Genomic DNA, 18,886 nt, shown 5'->3' with positions numbered 1-18,886 from the left:
TACAGAGAGTCTGGGAAACTGAGCACTTGTAATGTGGGAACTGGGAGACAATGCTAATTTTCTGCAAACCACAATTTCCCCTGTATCACACTACTCTAATCAAAATTTAAAGACTATCTCAAATTTCCAGGAATACTCTTTTTGCATTCTCTGCAGACATGACTTTTATCCATCTCTCATTCATGTGGCTTTCTGCAAACCACAATTTGTCTACAATAAAAGAGTTCTTTCTAGGAAAATAAGGACTGCAAACTTGTTTTGTGCTCCATGACTAGAAAAAATTAAATTCTCTCTCCAAATAATACATCTCCAAAAAACGAATTGCTTGCAAACTGTTTTTCAGTACAACATTCCAGTGTTATTGTTGAGATAAAACAGCAAGAAAAGACTGAAAGGACTGTGTGAATTATTACCTATTGTATAGTCTCACTCACTCACTCACTCACTCACTCTTTGATATTTCATCCCATTCTTCCAGCTCTTCCTGTGATAACTCCTGCATAGTTCTCACTGAAGCAGTACTTTCATACTAACTGCATCACTTCATATTGCATGTTTAAATGCTGGATCAGGCCACTGGCCCATGCAGTGCAACATCCTGTTCTCACAATGGCCAACCAGATGCCTATGAAGGTCAGAAAACAGGACCTGAGCTGAACAGCACCCTCCCCACCTGAAATTCCCAGCAACTAGCATGCAGAAGCATACATCTTCCAACAGTGGAGGTAGAAAGTAGCCATCGTGGCTAGTAGTCATTGTTTGTGCAGGGCTGTTGTTTTTGTATGGAAGAATGCAGTTCCATCAACAGCAGGTGGTAAAACGAAAACAAAAACACCCATTGTTACAGGTCTGGATGATAAAGGTGCAGTTGGAGGAATTGCACCAAGCCTCATGCCAGGTCTCCGGGCCCACTTCTGACACTGAGCTCAACCCTTTAGTGACAAAATATCTGCAGGAAGAGTCCTTCCTCCATACACACCCTGCCCGTCAATGATGAAAAATCTCTTACTAAGTTACAAGTCTCACAAATCATGTTTAATATGAGAACATAAATACAAATTTGATTACAGTTCTGATAGTGCTGAAACCCTGATTCAGTGACTGCACTACACTGATTTACCTTATTAATGGCTGACTGTAATAGTATTAGAACAAATCAATCATGCAAAGCAACTATAATCAAACATTTGAATAGATGGTTACTGTATTCCCCCCCTTTACAATTCCAGTTAAAGTATAGTTAGTATGAATGCAGTAATCTTTAATAGTGACATGCATTAAATACAATTGATTCTACAGTGTAATTTTCAGTAGAACTAAGCTCTACCCCAGCCACAAATAACAAGAAGAAATGGTTAAATTATACAGAAGTGAAATAAAGGAAATACTTCTTCATTCCAGTACATGTAAGCTAAAACCAGAGCAATTGGCTTGGATTATTCTTTTGGGTGCAATATATTCAGAGGCCACCAGGACACTGTCTTCACATGGTTCTCAGATTCTCTGGGTGAGAGCAAGATCACAGCTGGGGATCTTTGGCCTTTTGAACCAGCTTCCTAAATCCTTGACACCTCCCCCCCTCCCCATGCTCAGCAGCTTTTGGTTACTTTACAGGTCCTTGAATATTTGCTGAGTTAGTGTTTACGTTTCATTCTGTCTCTGTTTCATTTGACTAGCCATGAAAGGATGGCTAAAGGTATTGTAGAGCAGTGAGAGGGATGCACCAATGTGTAGCTATAGTTTTACCCCATGAGTTATTTCTAAGGAAAAGCAGTTTAATACATGACAATATTATCCAAACTATATTATCCCTGCACAAACAATGACTACTAGCCACGACTGCTTTGAATGAGTTTTATTTTTGAAGTAAATTCCAAGGCAGCTCTTTTGCTGAAAAAGCCACAAACTATCACCAACCATTTATCCCCAGATCAGTCTACCACTTAAGAGTTCCACCAAGACCAAGAGGTCTGGGGTGGGGAAAAAAGGAAACCAGTACTTCAGTGCTTATAGCAGCTGCATGTTCTCCACTTTCCTTTGATGTTCTTTAAACTCTTACTGTGCACATCACCCTTGTACCAAAAGTGCCTCTAATAATTTTAATATCTATAGCATGTGTGCATAACACCACACTTCAGGTTTTCAGTGAAATTATCTGTTGTTATTCCACATCTCATTTTATTGCTTCAAGGAGAAGCAATTGCAGATAGTATTTCTGTTTATGTATTTTATGTAAAAATGTGATTACTCTACAGCTTGTCATTCAGCACCTCAAAACTCTAATAAATTTCCCACCCCACATCTTTTATGCTCCTTTTCTATGCTTTTTTCTGCACTTTTTAGATCTTGGCTCCCCACTCTGCATGGTAAAGCAGAGAGCTCATTAAAAGGCCCGTTTATTGTGCTTGGCTAGATGGACCAATGGTCTGAGCCAGTATAAAGGCAGCTTCATATATTTGATGTGTAATCTATAAAGCATTTTAAATTATTTAGAAATTCAGTTATTTGACGTGTGCTGGTACTTAATGGGGGCTGGTACTTTCAAAGTGTGGGTACTGCAAGTCCTCCCCTCTCATCACAAATTTCTTCAATTCCACCCATGCAAAGCTGCCCCTAACTGCTCCACTTAACCAAGCCCCTCCATGTGATCCAGGATCTAAATGGACAGAGACTGCATACTTCTGAATATCAGATGCTGAAAACAATCTGGCTCTGTTGCCCTAACACTAGACTGTATTAGGTGAAGACTTGCACAAGGCCACAGATCGTATACACGGCAGAAATGCAGGATGAGCCCAAAACCCAACATGGGATATCCCTCAGCCATAACTCTCCAAAATATGACTCAATAGACAGAAACCCCTTCCACTCCACTTTCTTTTGGCCAAAATAAAGTTCCATTTCCCAACCTATGTGGCTTACTTCTAATGCATGCTAGGGATTATGGCCTATAGCTCTGTGGATCTTCCAAAATATTAAAAAGGTCAGTAGGATTAGGTGTAGGAAAAACAGCTACCAATTAGTTTTCACCAATACAGTGAATAAAATACAATTACAATGTCCTTTCATTTTATAGTACTTTTACAGAACCAGAAAGTGTGCTAATTTGAACTACCCCTTCCTTATATGCACATGTAATAATCCACATGCATACTGCAGCTGGAAAGCTGCATTCATTATTTGCTTTTATTTGAATTTCCATGCTGCATGGAACACAGTCCCTGAAATAAAGCTCTCTTTAAAGATTGGTTGTGAAATTATTCTTGAAAACACCTGGTTGGCCTCTTAAAGCAACTATTTTTAACTAAAATATTAACTTGTCTATTATTAAATAGAGCACAAAAGGATGAATAATCACGGCAGAAAATAGAAATAATGCTTGTGCCTTATGCAGAGCATAGGTTAGAGGTGTTTTCGTTATGAGTAGATTTACCAAAATGTAAAATTATCACACACAATATATTTTAACAACTGTGGCTAACCAATGCAGCGGTAAACACACAAATCTGTTATGACAATGTGTTATCATGTCATGCTGGCACAAGGAGTTTGGGCTTATGTCCACCACAACCAACTACATAATGGAACACTGTGGTAAATGCATGGTAAGTTCTCTACCTAGCCGAGCTGAAGACATCCAAAACATAGATTCAAAATGTTTGGGAGACCAGCATGGGAATTCCTAATCCTTCAAACCTTTTTTTCTATATGGAAGCAGAGGGTTGCACCCACCTCTAATAAAAATATAATAAATATTTAAGAAAAATATAATGAATTGCTATGTCGCTTATTTTGAGAGCTACTGAAAATAAAAGTACTATGTAGCCTTATACAGTATGGTAAAATACAGTTTGGAAAAATCTATCCCTTGTGCTTTTTTAAAAACACAAATATTATGTTTCATACTATATCATACTATATCCGCTGGCCCAACTTTCACCGTTTTTATCAGCAAAAACTTAGAAAGCATCCTTAGTTTGTCCTGCTAAAAAGAACAGATGGAAATATCTGGTTTAAAACCAACAACGAAAAGTACACAATGCTCATCTGCTGAAACCTAGAATCTTTTATATTTTAAAAGCAAACAATGTCTCTGGATGGTATCCACCTATTGTATTTACTCAAATGTAATATGCACATTTTTTGGCCAAATTATATCACGAAAATTAGGGTGTGCACTACATTTGATGGCGCATTAAATACTTTTTTTTTGTTTCAAAGTTTTGAAAAATCATCCATCGTAATAAATATTGAGGTGCGCATTCAATTTGATGGCACATTAGATTTGAGTAAATATGGTAGCAGAATAAATCCATTGGCCCTATTAAGCATCTTCCAAGATAATAATTCCCCCCCCCCCACACACACACACTATAAAGAGCTCAAAACCCACCTACTCTCAGCAGCCAGAAACATCATAGCCAGACACTGGAGAGACCTGTCAGAAGTAAACACGGATCAATGGTATCAAACTATATGGAAAACAGACTTATTACAAAAATTAACCAATAGACTGAAACTGAAACAGGGACAAATAGAAGAAGATGCCTTCACTCAAGTATGGCTCCCCTTTATTACATACACAGCCCAACAAGAACCTACCAACAGCATTTGAATCAATATGGGCTGAACTTACCCAACAACCTCCCCCCACGAACAAACCTCACTGCAGCCAACTAAAGATAACCAACCACGCCCTGAGCACCCCAACTTCTCTCACTAAAATGTATGTTTGTGTGTATGCATATGCATATGCATGCATACATACATACATGTATGTATGTGTGTGTGTGTACATACACATATAAAATAAATGAATAGAGAACCTACTCAAGTGACACTGGCATAACTTGTCACAAACATACTAAATATTACCACCCCAATCTCCTCTCCCCCTTCTCTCTCCCACTCTTCTTCCGCCCCCACCTTATTCTGTATAATGTTTCACATCAAATGTAAAAAAGGACTATACGACCTGAAAAAAGACAATGCACATTTTTTGTGAACCATGAAAATCTTTAATAAAAATTATTTTTTTAAAAAAATGAAACAAGATATGGTACCTCATCCCCACTCTCCACTGAAGAGCAGGCAAATTTATCGAGTAGCCAAAAAAGACTTCGTCCTGAATACAAAGCTGCAATTTATAAGCTCTTAGCCCTCTTTCAGTTTGATTTTATCATTTTTATTCCATGGTGTTAAACTGGAGACTATATTGTTTAGGACTATAAATACCAGCCAGCAATCTTAACTTACATTTTTATCCCTTGCTCTTCAGGAGCCAGTGAAAATAATACTTCCGTGAATGACCTTGAAGCATTGCTGGAACCACATAAAAGAGTGAAATGCCCAATAGGAAGTCATACTTTATACTTGCTAGGATAAGAGTTTATAGTGTCATGGCCAATGTGGGACATGTGTAGCAATAGCTTGACAAGATTGTATTAAAATTTAAAATCACTCTCAAACTACATTTGATGCCCAGGAATTCATAGATTAGCAGGTTTGACCATGACTAGTTTTCAACACAATGAATCAGTATCAAAATTGAAAGGAAACTTTCCTAGATACTGGAAGCCATATAGGAACATACATATGAAATAATGCCACTAAAAGTTCACTATGAATGCAGCATATTTAGGTAGGAAAATATTTGTGCAGGTCAAAGCTAAGGCCCTCACAAGCACAACAGAGAAAGGCTGAACAGAAGAAAGGAATGGAAAGAATGGGTAATTAACTTCCTCTATTGGAATGACAATTCTAAGATCAAAGCAAAAGGAGAATTAAGAGCACGTAAGCTACAACATTGCATCCAGCTTTGTTCCTGGATATAATAATTTTATTTCACTACTTTTATCCTGCTAGTAGTTTCAGACTGAAGTGAACTTGACTGTGGGATTAGCAGATACCGTATTTTAAGACTAGCTGGAACATTATACCAGTTACTAGATTGAGGTAGGTAACCATGTTGGTCTTACACCCTTGTTATGTAGATAATCAATCTTTGATCTTATGATAGTCTTGTTGGATATTATGAACCAGGAAGAAATACTATGGACTAGACTGCCCTTCTAACAGTGGCACAATTCCAGACTGCAGCAAAATGAGGGGGAAAATAAAAGTCCTCCTACTATCCAAGAATAGAATTTTAAGATTTGGGAAACATTGTCTATGGTTAAGCTCTCAACTCAATTAAAGCTGCAAGACGACATCATAGCTACAACATTAAATCCAATACTCTTGTTTTTCCTGCATGATTAAGAGTTCCAGATTTCATTATTTTGTAACACTTTGGTTGGTCCAAATAAGCATATCACCCAACTGTGGATTATGGAGGGGTTTTTTTTCTTACAGACACAAACAACTACCTTTGCTTTCTTTCTTTTGAAATGAAAAATAATCCAGATTCTCTTCATAAGTATTTTACTGCAATCCTATATACATTTACCCAAGAGTAAGTATCACTTTACTCAGAGATATGCATAGGGCTTCTTTTTAAAGTACTGGTATATATTTGTTACCAAATTATTTTATGCATGTATTCAAGCAAACCTTGTTTTGCATTTTCCTTGATGTTTTTGTTAATTCATAAACTTTGCTATTCCCAAGAGGAGTTGTGTTATTCAATCAAACTGTAAACAAAAAAAATCTAAAAGTTTAAGAGCTAATTAAATTTCCCCTGTAAATGATGCAAAGGAAAAGGCAGCCAGAAGTTCCATAGCCTCTTTTACCATTGTGAAGTTACTAGTTTCCTCCATATGTTTGTGAGTGTTGCTGGCAAAAAATGGATACAATGTGGCATCCAGATGTTGAAACATACAGAATATGAACTTGTCAATTTATCATAGCTTTAGGAAGAAAACATTAAAGTTAAATGAAAGAAATATATATTGCTAGCAGAAAAAGAATATTTTCAGCATGCTTTGGCTTTTAAAAAATATCTAAGGCACCTTATAACACTAAAACCTACAGCCAATAAAAAGTTACAACGTTACAGCAATACTAAAATAATAATCCCCTAAAAAACTAAACAGCAGCAGCACAACACTCAAATAAAAATTCACCAAAGCTGGTTGATGTTCATCCTTGTTATGTTGAGCATCTCTGAGGCTCAGACTGAGTTTGGGGAGATTCTACTGCCTTTCTTACAGAACACTCTCAATACTTTAAGTTGTGCAACTTTAATTATATTAGCCCAGGCATAGGCTAACTCGGCCCTCCAGATGTTTTGAGACTACAATTTCCATCATCCCTGACCACTGGTCCTGTTAGCTAGGGATGAGGGGAGTCCCAAAACATCTGGAGGGCCGAGTTTGCCTATGCCTGTATTAGCCACAGTAAAACAAGTGGTGCACACAATGGTTTGTGCATGCCTGAAAAACGTTTGTCACATTCATCAAAGTCTACACACTTTTTTTAAAGCTCTTCAAGTCTGAAAAGTGATCCGGTAGAGGAACTGCTATATGCAGAGATGGATGGTCCAACTTTTCATACCAAGTGGGCGGCAAGAGTACTTTGACACAGAATCCATGGGCCACACAATGAATTAAATTTCTGTATCGTAAATTAAAGTGCTTGTCATATATTCAGTATTATTTAATATACACAACATAGTTAATTATAAGGTACGGGTAAAGATACCCCTGACTGTTAGGTCCAGTCGCGGACGACTCTGGGGTTGTGGTGCTCATCTTGCTCTATAGGCTGAAGGAGCCAGCGTTTGTCCGCAGACAGCTTCTAGGTCATGTGGCCAGCATGACTAAGCCGCTTCTGGCGAACCAGAGCAACGCACGGAAACGTCGTTTACCTTCCCACCAGAGCAGTACCTATTTATCTACTTGTACTTTGACGTGCTTTCGAATTGCTAGGTGGGCAGGAGCTGGGACTGAACAACGGGAGCCCACCCCGTCGCGGGGATTTGAACCACCGACCTTCTGATCGGCAAGCCCTAGGCTCTGTGGTTTAGACCACAGCCCCACCCGCATCCCTATAGTTAATTTTATATATATATATAATTAAATACACAATAAATAGACCTAATAGATTTAATTTTTAAACAAATTTAATACACAAACATATGCATGTGATTTCATTAACAACACATGACACAAAGAATAAATATTTAAGGCTTTAATATGATTTTTTTCTTGAATGTTGCTGAGGACTACCAAAAAGAGGTTGTGTGGGCCACATGTGACTTGCAGGTTGTGTGCTCCAGCTCTTATCTAAATTCTTCTGGGTATGCAGTGAGATATGCTGCTTTGAGAAAGCTTTAAATCAGAGGTGAGAAGAAGTAGATCAGAATCTACTGAAAGATCTCTCTAAGCAGATTCAGCAAAGATTTCGGACTCCCATTTGTGATTAGCAAGAACTTCTAACTTCTTGCAAAATGACATGCATACATCTCAATTATAATGTAATAACCTGAGAGGGAAGGTTGTGGAAGGATTCTGAGCTCAGTTGAGTTCTGGTACTGAAAACAAATATTACATACTGCCTGCACATTAACATTTGAAAGATCAGTGAATGGGAAATCAAGTCTCCATTGGCAAATGTAACTGAGCTGCCATTAGTTATAAAGATGAAATATGCAACAAATTATAGCTTCTTCTGATCACTTGATATAAAAGCTTGGTTTACATTTCAAAACCACCCATTACATGGCTTTAAAGACAGAAATTGTATGCATTCCCTTTTTAAATTTAGAAGTGACTTGAGTAGTTTTTGTTGTCTTTTAAGGGAAATTTATTAAGTGACAATAAAGGACCCTTTTTCTTTTTTCAGAACACAAGCAAATTTTTTCTCACTGGCCTTTACTATTCTACAGACAATAACTGCTACTGTCCAGAGTTGAAATGACCTTTGCACCTCCACCTACTTTGTTTCCTTTTGGAATGCCATTCATCCTTTTGAAACACAATTCAACTAATTATTGCCTTATTTTTTCCTCTTGCATTTTTCTACTTTTCAGGAAGTGGGTATCACTGTACAAGAAATGAGGTTTCATCTTCTTCTGGCAGGACAATCAAGAACAAATATGTACTAGTGTTAGATGTCATACATTGCTGCCTGCAGTATCTGCAGGGTGGGGCAAGAGTACCAACTAGTCAGTATTTGACTTACCCAACTAGGAAAACTACTCTGTGTATTTTGCTAATACACTTGTGAAAACTTCTAAACAGCACTTACAGGTGTTTCTTAAGGTACCACATGTACAGAATCAATTCTATATATACACAAGAGATGGTATCCAACAATTTCTGTCTACTAATAAAAGGGAGAAAAGCCAAACCTAGAGAATATAACCCCTGACCAATTAATAGATACTTATACTTGTTTTAAAAGTTTTACTAATTTTATCTGTGTTTTAAGGCTAAATATTTTAATGTATAGTTTTAATAGGTTTGCAAATGTTATATATTTTATTGAGTTTTATTATGTATTACAGAGCTTTTTGATTAAGCTGTTTTAAATATAAACTCGTATGTAGTCTATAACAACTAAAGCTGTTGGTTAAGGCAGCTCCCTTAGGGTTTTAGACTTTGGAGAAAACCTGCTGCCTTGGGAGATGCCAGAATGCAAAATTTGGTAATGAAAAGATAATGTGTGATAGTCAATATGGTAAAAAATGTTTCTTAATTAGCCCAAATGTTGCTGTTCCACCTGCAAGCAAAATCTATTAGGCTTCATCATAATCCAAATTAAACAATTAAAACTGTCATGTAAAGGGAATATTTAATTTAACAACCTGCTCATTCATGACTGTAATATTTCTGAAAAACTATAAGAAGCTCTGTAAAAAAATCTTTTCATATCCAACAAAAGAGAATTTAAGTTAGCTCTTAATGGCAATTTTATTAGCACACAAATGGTTTGGTAAATTATTGAATTACATACAATGCGCACAAAAAAGGGTATACAGACCATGGATTTCTTTGCCTGTGCAGCTTGAAGTTATGGTTAATTTCTATATGCTTTTTTCCTACTAAAGTCTGATTTCATTTTCCAGACAGTTACAAGTTAAGGAATAGACAGCAGATAAAGGTAAAGACTTGCTATAGAGCTATTTCCTCCATGGAATTTTAAAAAACTTTATTAAGTTAAATGCTATAAATGTCTACAGAGACATCTTTAAAACAGAGAAATCTTTACAGTATCTAAAAAACATTTCTGTAACAATTTGCCTGGCTGTATGAATCAATGATGTCCTGAATATACCTTCTCATCTCTGCCCTCACTATTTAATTTTCTGTCATCAGTTTTCTGTCATCAGTGCATGAAGATATGCAGTCAAAAGAAAGTAACAGGGATGCAGAAGCTGAACAACAGGTTCACAGTGAATGCATGCAAAATTGTTGTTTTTGTACCTTCTACTTCATCTGCAAAAGAATATATAAATTTGCAAATCACCCAAGGCATAGGCAAATTTTATGCAAATTTGTACCTCTTTTGTGAATGGTAGAGAGGGCCCAATAGACATATTGTACTAGGCCCAGAAAATCCCAGCATCTCAGAAAATCATAGACTCAGTATGCACCAGCCATTAGTAGTATATTATTGACCAGGCAGGTCCCAGAGTTAGCTGAAAAGCACTGAAGTGTATGGAGTGATTATTCAATTACAGGTATCAGCAAGTGAAGTTACTGCTTTTCTGAACCACACTAGTGTTTTCATAATACCCCTTTCCTCAACCCAGATAACATAACTGTCCTTTTTTTATAAAGAAAAAACAACAACAACAAAACTGTAATGACAACCATGGACTGAAGTTTAGAAACGTAGCAGATAAAAAATACTGAACACACCCAGTACTTAAATGACCAAATAGAGCCTAGATCTTTGAAATGGTCTAGCTCAGGCATTCCCAAACTTGGCCCTCTAGATGTTTTGGGACTACATCTCCCATCATCCATAGATAACAGGACCAGTGGTCAGGGATGGTGAGAATTGTAGTCCCAAAACAGCTAAAGGGCTGAGTTTGGGAATGCCTGGTCTACCTAGACAAAGCAAGTCATTTATCTAAACTTCCCACTATAGGAGTTACATTAATTTCCAAAGGTTTAAGTAAATATTAATCATTTGTGCAGTGCTTGTACAATAAAAGTATTCTCACAAATATATAAAAAATCTAGAAACCTACTTTCAATTCTTGCTCTTCCTTCTAATTCTCTGGAGAGCAAAGAGATTTGTTGCCAATTTATAAAGAAATTAGAACAGGCTCTTGCTCCTACACAAAATAAAGGAGCTTTGTCTTAAAGACTACCAAACGAATTATGACCACAGCGCAGAGTATGTTGGGCAAGCTTTGCACCAGCCTGGAATCCTTATGAGGAAGAGCTGCTCCCTAGCAGGCATTCCTATAGGTGAGAGACTACCAGAATGAACCGGGCGGGGGGGGGGGCTTCTCCACTTGCCTTGCCCCCTGCCCACAGGACCTTATAAGGTGAAGATGCTGCTTACGTATTATTGTCTTCTCTAAACGTTTTTGCAGGCTATGTTTTTTGGCAGGAGCACATCACTTGCATGCATTTTAAATCACATTTTCATGGGAATGACAAGTTCAGATACAGAATAAACAGAATCTATGCTGTTCAGACATGGACTCAAAGAGAAGCCAATGCTATGGTGGCATTGCTACAGAGAGTGTCCCAATTAAAATACAGTATTATCAAATCTGGTTTCAAGTTAACTTGCAATATCTGTTCCTGTTGGTAGCATAATCAAATACTGCACATTCAAAAACTGGCCTTACTGGTAACATCTCATACTTGATGTGGGCAACAATATTAAAATGGGCTAAACATAGTATTTCTTGAGCAAAAATTTAAAAACAAGCATTTTACAGATTACTTAATTTTTTATTCCATCATGCTCTGGCTTTTCCAAATACAACCAACTACACTGTACCCAACTTTTCTTCAATGTGTTTTTGTAAAATTGCTTGAAAAGTTGAGAGGACTAGACAGCTGTAAATAAAAACACTTTAGTACAATACTCTACTAATAAAACCTCATGCAAGATTATCAGTCTTCTTTTATTCAAGTAAGTGACTAATCCTTTTAAAAGTAGTATTCACTGTTTAAAGAGGTCAGAAGAGCTGTATATCTCATTCATGGTTCACAAAATTATAAATTTGGCTACTATCCTTTAAAAATCTGCTGCTGCTATACAAGTATTATTTAAAAGCTTGCTTTAAGGAACTATGTGAAACAGAATGTGCAGGGAGTGTCTCATATATATCCGCACTAGAATGAGCTCACCTGGAAGAAACCAAGAGAACAGAACAAAGTTTATTTCCTTGAAAAGAACATATTAAGCTCCAGGAAACTGTTTCAGTACTCTTAAGTACTTCAGCAAGATGCAATCAGCTTAAAACTTTTCATGTTTGGAATTAGAGAACTTGCACAGATTCTCTCTACTTCAAAGATTCTCTCTACTTCATGCAGTAAGAGAATACCTGCATTTCCAGTAATGAATATGGCAACATATATTTCCTAGTAGATTACAATAGCCTCCTTTCTGCTTCTGTCTGGCCAGTAAACTACTCAAGCTTTTTGCAAGCCCAAGGAAAACAGTAGTTACTAACTTAAGGATACTGTATAAGTTAGTAACTATTGTTTCCCTTGGGCTAACTATTGTTTCATCCTGATTCCAGGGTCAGATGCTACTTTACTCTGTATTAATCTTCCCTGGAAAGCTGTATAAAACACAGAGATGTGACTCTAAATACACCTGTAGCAAGAATTCCATTGGAATTCTTGAATGGAATAAATAGGGTTTATTCTTTGATAAGTATTCTTAGGACTGTAGCCTTAATTTTGTAAAAATTGATATGATATGTTTTCAGGTCAACCATGTTAAAGACTGATGTACTAATCTCCCCCAAACAGCCATTATTCTGTTTCCTGTGGCCTATCTCTTCATTGGTTTAGAAAAGCAAAAAGAGCACAGATGAGTCTCTACACAAAGAGAAAGAAGTAGTCTTTTGGCAGTCTCAGCTCAAATTAAGCCCTGAAGCTCTAAGTCTAAACTACAATAGAAGGTTTCATGATCATTATGTCACTCATGGGTGATCCAAAGCACTGAGAAAATGCTGTTTAGCCTGCAGTATAGAAACTATTGATAACATAGTGAAAACCTATTTCAAATCAATCCCATTATAGTATTTCTAGTCATCCATTCTAGTTAAGAAATAAATCACAGCTATTTTTTTATGAACATTACTAATATTTCAGCAAGGTAATATCAGTTCTTTTCAAGTTGCCATCTTTTTTAGGTTTAAAAAGAGGTTTAGTTTTAGGATTGTATTCTATTTGCACAATCTTATACATGTTTACACTGAAGTAAATCCCACTGAGTTCAGAGGTTTACTTGCACATAAGTAGGTTTCTGATGGATAATATTAAGTAAAAGCTAATCAGAACTTACAGCTTTTTAAAATTACAGCTTTTTAAAAAACTCATACAGTCATACCTCGGGATAAATATGCTTCAGGATAAGTATTTTCGGGTTCCACTCCGTGGCGACCTGGAAGTAACGGAGCGCATTACTTCCGGGTTTCGCTGCTCGTGCATGCGCAGACGGTCAAACTGATGTCATGCGCCTGCGCAGCAAAATGCGACCCACGCAGACGCATCTTATGTTCTATTCAGGATGCAAACAGGGCTCCGGAACGGATCCCGTTCACATCCTGATGTACCACTGTACTAAAATCTATGTATTTAGACTACATAAATAATGGACTCAGGCAGAAAAAAATGGTAAAATATCTTCCATAAAAAGCTTATCAGTCCACTCATGGGTCCTTGACATCTGCAGGACCTTCCACAATCATACAAAGCTCCTGCTCAAACTTCTTCACAGAATTGGATGTTGAGAACAGTTATATATGATACATTATGTAAAGGCGGTGTGGAACATCTTGATGTTGTAGCAGCATCAAGGATGCACCGGAGCACACAGAGGGTTCAAGAACCAGGGAGATATATATCTAGCTAAGATATGTACATAAAGCTAAAATTCCAATTTTAAAAATCTAGGTAGATTATTGAATACATTGATCCAATTAGTACAGAGTTTTCTCCCACAAAACAAGATCATTAAAGTTTATATACTGCTGACAAACGTTTCAACAAGACTGAATCTGTAACTGCAGTTAATGAGAGAAGCAACAAACAAAGCTACTCTGCATTATGTGGCTTTTCTGTGGTTATGGATGCCAATACACAAAAATTCAAATACAGAACCCATTACAACAAAGTTAAAAGATTACCACAAAGCCACATAGCACAATTTGAAAAGCCACAAATTCTATCACAAGACGTTAATAAATTATAAAAAGAAGTCACAACATCTTCTAAAAAGGGCACTTAATGGTTTAGTATTTCCTTAGAGTATAAAGCAGATTGTATGATTCAATAGCACTCATCTAAATTCATTTAATTCAACATAACAGCAGCTGTCACTAGTTTTCCCTGTAGCTGATTTCCAAAGTCTCAGAAATCTTATGCCCAGTGAAAAAGACTACTGAAATTCTAACACCCAGTGTTTGGAGGGTCAAAGTGGTTGACAGTGAGCTATGGTGGAAGTGTAATAGATCAGTGGTAGAGCATCTGCTTTGTAAGCAGAAGGTCCCAGATTCAGTCTCCAGGTAGGGATGGGAGATACATGCTTTCCAGCTCATCATCAGGAGAGAGAAATAGCTTCCCAGTGGTATCCATTTGTCAACAAAAATATATCATTTCCTTGAACTTTGAGGGTGGAAGGGTCTCTTGCTTTCAGCAGACAGATCATGACCCTTCCATAGTCAAAGGAATATAGGAAGCTGCCTTTATGCCACATTAGACCATGGTCCATCGAGCTGAGTATTGTCTACAATGACTGGCTCCACAGGATTTAAACCAAGCTTCTTTCCTAGTTCTATCTGATGTCAGGAATTGAATCAGGAACCTTCTGCAAGCAAGCCATGAGTTCTGCTGAGCTACAGCCCTTCTGAACATACAAAGAGCTGAGGAACAAAGAAAGACTTGGCCCATCTCACAAGAGACGAGGACATGCTCAGCAAAAAAAAAAAATTAGCATGGCTTTAAGTGCTTTTAAGAGCCAGTGTGAGGTAAGTGAACAAGTCTGCCCTACCCTAAGGAAGGGAATCACTCTCTCTTTGTGCCATGTTTTAGAAGCATTCAGAAATAACCAGAGATGTTATAGCCTAGTACAAGATAAGATATTTATTCCCTTCTTCTCCTAGTCCTCTTGATGAGTAGGGTGATTCACTCATGCCATATTGGGTGGTACAGCACACGGAAGGTGCAAGAAACCTCCCACCATTTCAAAAGGTGTCCTACCCCTATTAAAGTTGAATTCATGACACTGTGATAAGGGGTCAGCTTCACCCCATGCCAGTTGCAGAGACAGAGTGTCTTCTGTGCCCCCATCCAGTCAATTGTGGGGCAACCCCCCACTCTGTTCTGTATGAGAAACCTTTTGGGGGGGGAGCTGGCGGCTTGAAGCTGGCTAGGAAACAGTGTGTTGGCTACCAAGGACAGACACATTGTTAAATAATCTCAGTCTGTTCATTTGTTAATATTATCTCAACCCACTGTTGCTACTTTTTCTTGCAGTCCTAATTCAGGAGTCGCCAACATGGTGTCCACAGGCACCATGACAACTGCAAAAACTAACAAAAACCTTCACTTGAACCACAGGCTCGCTGAGTTTCCTTTTTTTTAAAAAAAAGGTCTCTAGTCCTCCTAGAAACAAAGTTATAAAACAAAAGAAATTCCTTAAAACATACCCTTCTAAGCAATTTCCATTAAATGAACCATCCTAGATGCTCTTGCCTGTCATTGTTTGTAGCCAATGAGTGAAATCAGAAAAACATTTTTGAAAAACGGATTAAAACTTCAGGAAACCTACAAAATGTTATGAAAGCACACTATGTGCTGGCATATCACATGTATGATCAGGATAAGGCTCAAAGAAATAGCACACTGTGTGTGCATAGATGTCTTGGGAGCAATGTGCCTGTTAAAATTCAATCTCACTTTTGAAAAAAGATAAATTATGTTAGCCTTCATACTTGTGGAGACAAGCCTGAAAATGTGTGCACACATGTCTATATGTTTAAAAGACTCAAACAAAGAGAGCAGATAAGAACCTTCCACTTGATTTATCCGCAGTTTCTGAACTTGGCTGGTAAGTTCACATATTTTTAGAAAAGGCAAATTCCCACCCCCACCCCCCACAAAATATCAAATGTAGTGAAAAGTACAATGAAAAGGGGATTGCAGAACAGTACATAAGTACCAGCTTTGGTCTGGCATATTCTGTTATTGTGAAATAGATAAAAGGTATCTGCACTTATAGATTATAGAAGACCACACCCCTCTATCAGCAATTGGTTGCATATCTATAGGGAGTCCATCTCAACTAGTAATTTGGCTATAGGATATTCTCATGTTTGTTCTGAATATCATAAAGTCAAGTAACAAAATGAAAAATACTTTAAACGCTTAGATGCCTTAAGGCCTCTGTTCTCTCCCTGCACTACTTGAACTATTACTCTGTCTAAATACAATGCATTCTTCAGAACTGATGAAGCACTTAATCACTGCACAACGAACACAAACCATACCCAGAGGCTCTCTATGTGCAAGCATCACTGGATAAGAAATAAAGACTTTTAGAAAATCTGATCTGACCTGCCACTGGGCTAAAGCAAAATTAGGTGAATCATCTTATAAAATTGTATTTCCAATTACAGGGTCAAGGTTGAATTGTAATAAATCCAACTCCTAAGGTTGGTATCTAATACATTCAACAACATAAATAAATACCAAGAAAACAAGTGAAAAGACAGATGCCTTTAAAAATGCTTACAACTTCATTTGGCAACACTAGGGAAGATTCTGAAAACCTCTAAATCCAGAAAATTATTACCAGAGAACATGAAGCAACAAATACTCATAACTCAGATTGTAAATAACTGAAAACTTGAAAGCCTTAAATAGGAAAATGTGGACAACCCTTTATAAAAGGAGCTTCTAAGACATCATACTGATCACAATCAGTTTCTAATGTTTTTGCAAATGTGTCACCACCCTCTTGTTAAGGAGGGTCAGCAGCTACCTTTCCTCTCGGTTTTGAAACTGAAGAAGTTAGTTGCACAATTATCTCTTCTCCTCCCCAGCTCCAGCATCAGGAGGAAGGCCAGGGGTTGTTTGGATACTGTTTGGTCAAGACACCTGGAGAACTTTAACTTTGTAGAGCCAAAATTGCAAGCCTACCATCAACCCTTTCCTCCTTCAGAAGAGACTAGGCAGCTCAGCAGAGGCACTGCAGTGCTTCCTCTGAGCAATGCCCAAGCTGACATACACCCCACCTCTCCTTTCTGCAGGATGGTGAGGCCTTTCCTTAGCACTGCTCAGCAGACACACCTGAAGTGTCTCAGCTACACAGGTCAAATAAACAAGGAATGGGGAAGTGGAAGAAACCCATCAACTTCAATTTCTGGACTAGTCAGAAAGATCAGACAAAAACTGCAAAATCTTGATCATAACTAATCAACAAAGTATAGTATTAGGAATTGATGTCAGATATAATTAGTATGCAAATTTTATACTTTCAATTCAATCTTATTCTTAACCCTGTTCAACAGATGAAATCAAGTTTAGGACTATAGCATAAAAATAAGTTTGTTCAATTTCTCCCTCTCACTCACACACAGTCACAAATTACAAGGCTGGAAGGTTTCCAGGGAGGTTTTTAGTCCATATCTGTCACTAATAACAGCATTAATTATAGTCATTCACATTTAATAATTCTAGAAGACTGTAAAAGCACTCTCAAGGGACAAAGTACTTTCTCATTTGTTTGGTGGTAGAAGGCAGACATGAGGGATAATAGGCAGGAGAAAGACTCCAGTGGTATAAAAAATTCCGTCTCTTAATCTTCTTCAGCTACAGTGAGGAATGGACTAATAGGCTGGGTTTTCCAACTAAGCCATTTGCATGATCTTCTGTTGACTCATCACATTTCAATGAGTCTTATGTTGAGATTCCTACATTGCAGGGGGTTGGACTGGATGACCCTTGGGGTCCCTAATTATCTTTTATTGTTAAAGCAAATCAACAGCTATCACCAAAATGAATATGTGTGTCTCTTGCATGAATTACATATTGGACACTTACCCTAACAGGAGGACTCCGTGCTTGTACTCTCTGCTGCTGGTTACTTTGAGAACTCTGCAGGTCTTTTGGAATGCAGTTAGCAACAGTGCTAGTCTGGACCCTTAATGAATTTGTGCAACTCACCACACCACCAGGTTTCCGGGGCCTCTGCTTGATGCCATCCAGTAGTCGAACCAGCAAAATGTTACTGGGAAGTTCATCAACACTGCAGTCTACTAACGTCCTGCATTCTGGACATCGAAGCTCGTTTCTGGAGCTCACAATGCCCAACAGACACCGCTTACAAAATGTATGTTGACAAGGCAATACTTTTGCAGAAGCATCAAGGCGTTCTAAGCAGACAGGACACTCCAACAAATCCAGTAAGGCTGACTCATCCATCTTTTATCTAGTTCACCAAGGAATAAGCTTTTGCAAAATTCATATCCTTTCTGAACATGTTAGGGAACTCATGTTATATCCATGCCTCTTCACTCTTCTCTCTGAAATTGTTTGCAAAGAAAGAAAAAGAACAAATATTAATAATAATGGGAAATGGAGGAAGGATGTTTCAATACCAGAAATCTTGCTTCGAGCGTGTGTTCTTACAAACCGGTAACATTAAAAACCATTAAACATTTTTCTAAACAAGGATCACTTAGAAGTATTTGCGTTCAATGTGAAAACTAGCCCCCCCTCCCACTTTGATATGTTAAGAA

General features: G+C 37.6%; 1 protein-coding gene across 4 annotated transcripts in view; it reads right to left on the bottom strand.

Moving 5' to 3' along the window:
* SH3RF1 (SH3 domain containing ring finger 1) overlaps positions 1-18,886 on the bottom strand; it is a 46,708-nt gene that overhangs the window by 22,807 nt on the left and 5,015 nt on the right. For 3 of the 4 annotated variants that reach the window (XM_083631129.1, XM_083631127.1, XM_083631128.1), the window contains exon 2: positions 18,189-18,670. In XM_083631129.1, coding sequence (XP_083487255.1) covers positions 18,189-18,569 — 381 coding nt within the window. In that variant the 5' untranslated portion in view covers positions 18,570-18,670. The remainder of the gene's footprint in view (positions 1-18,188; positions 18,671-18,886) is intronic. The other variant, XM_083631130.1, reaches the window with a different exon arrangement.

This window comes from Podarcis filfolensis (genome assembly GCF_964270895.1).
Source record: "Podarcis filfolensis genome assembly, chromosome: 9".
Classification (NCBI taxonomy): Eukaryota; Metazoa; Chordata; class Lepidosauria; order Squamata; family Lacertidae; genus Podarcis; species Podarcis filfolensis.
This window is presented reverse-complemented; position numbering and strand designations above follow the sequence as displayed.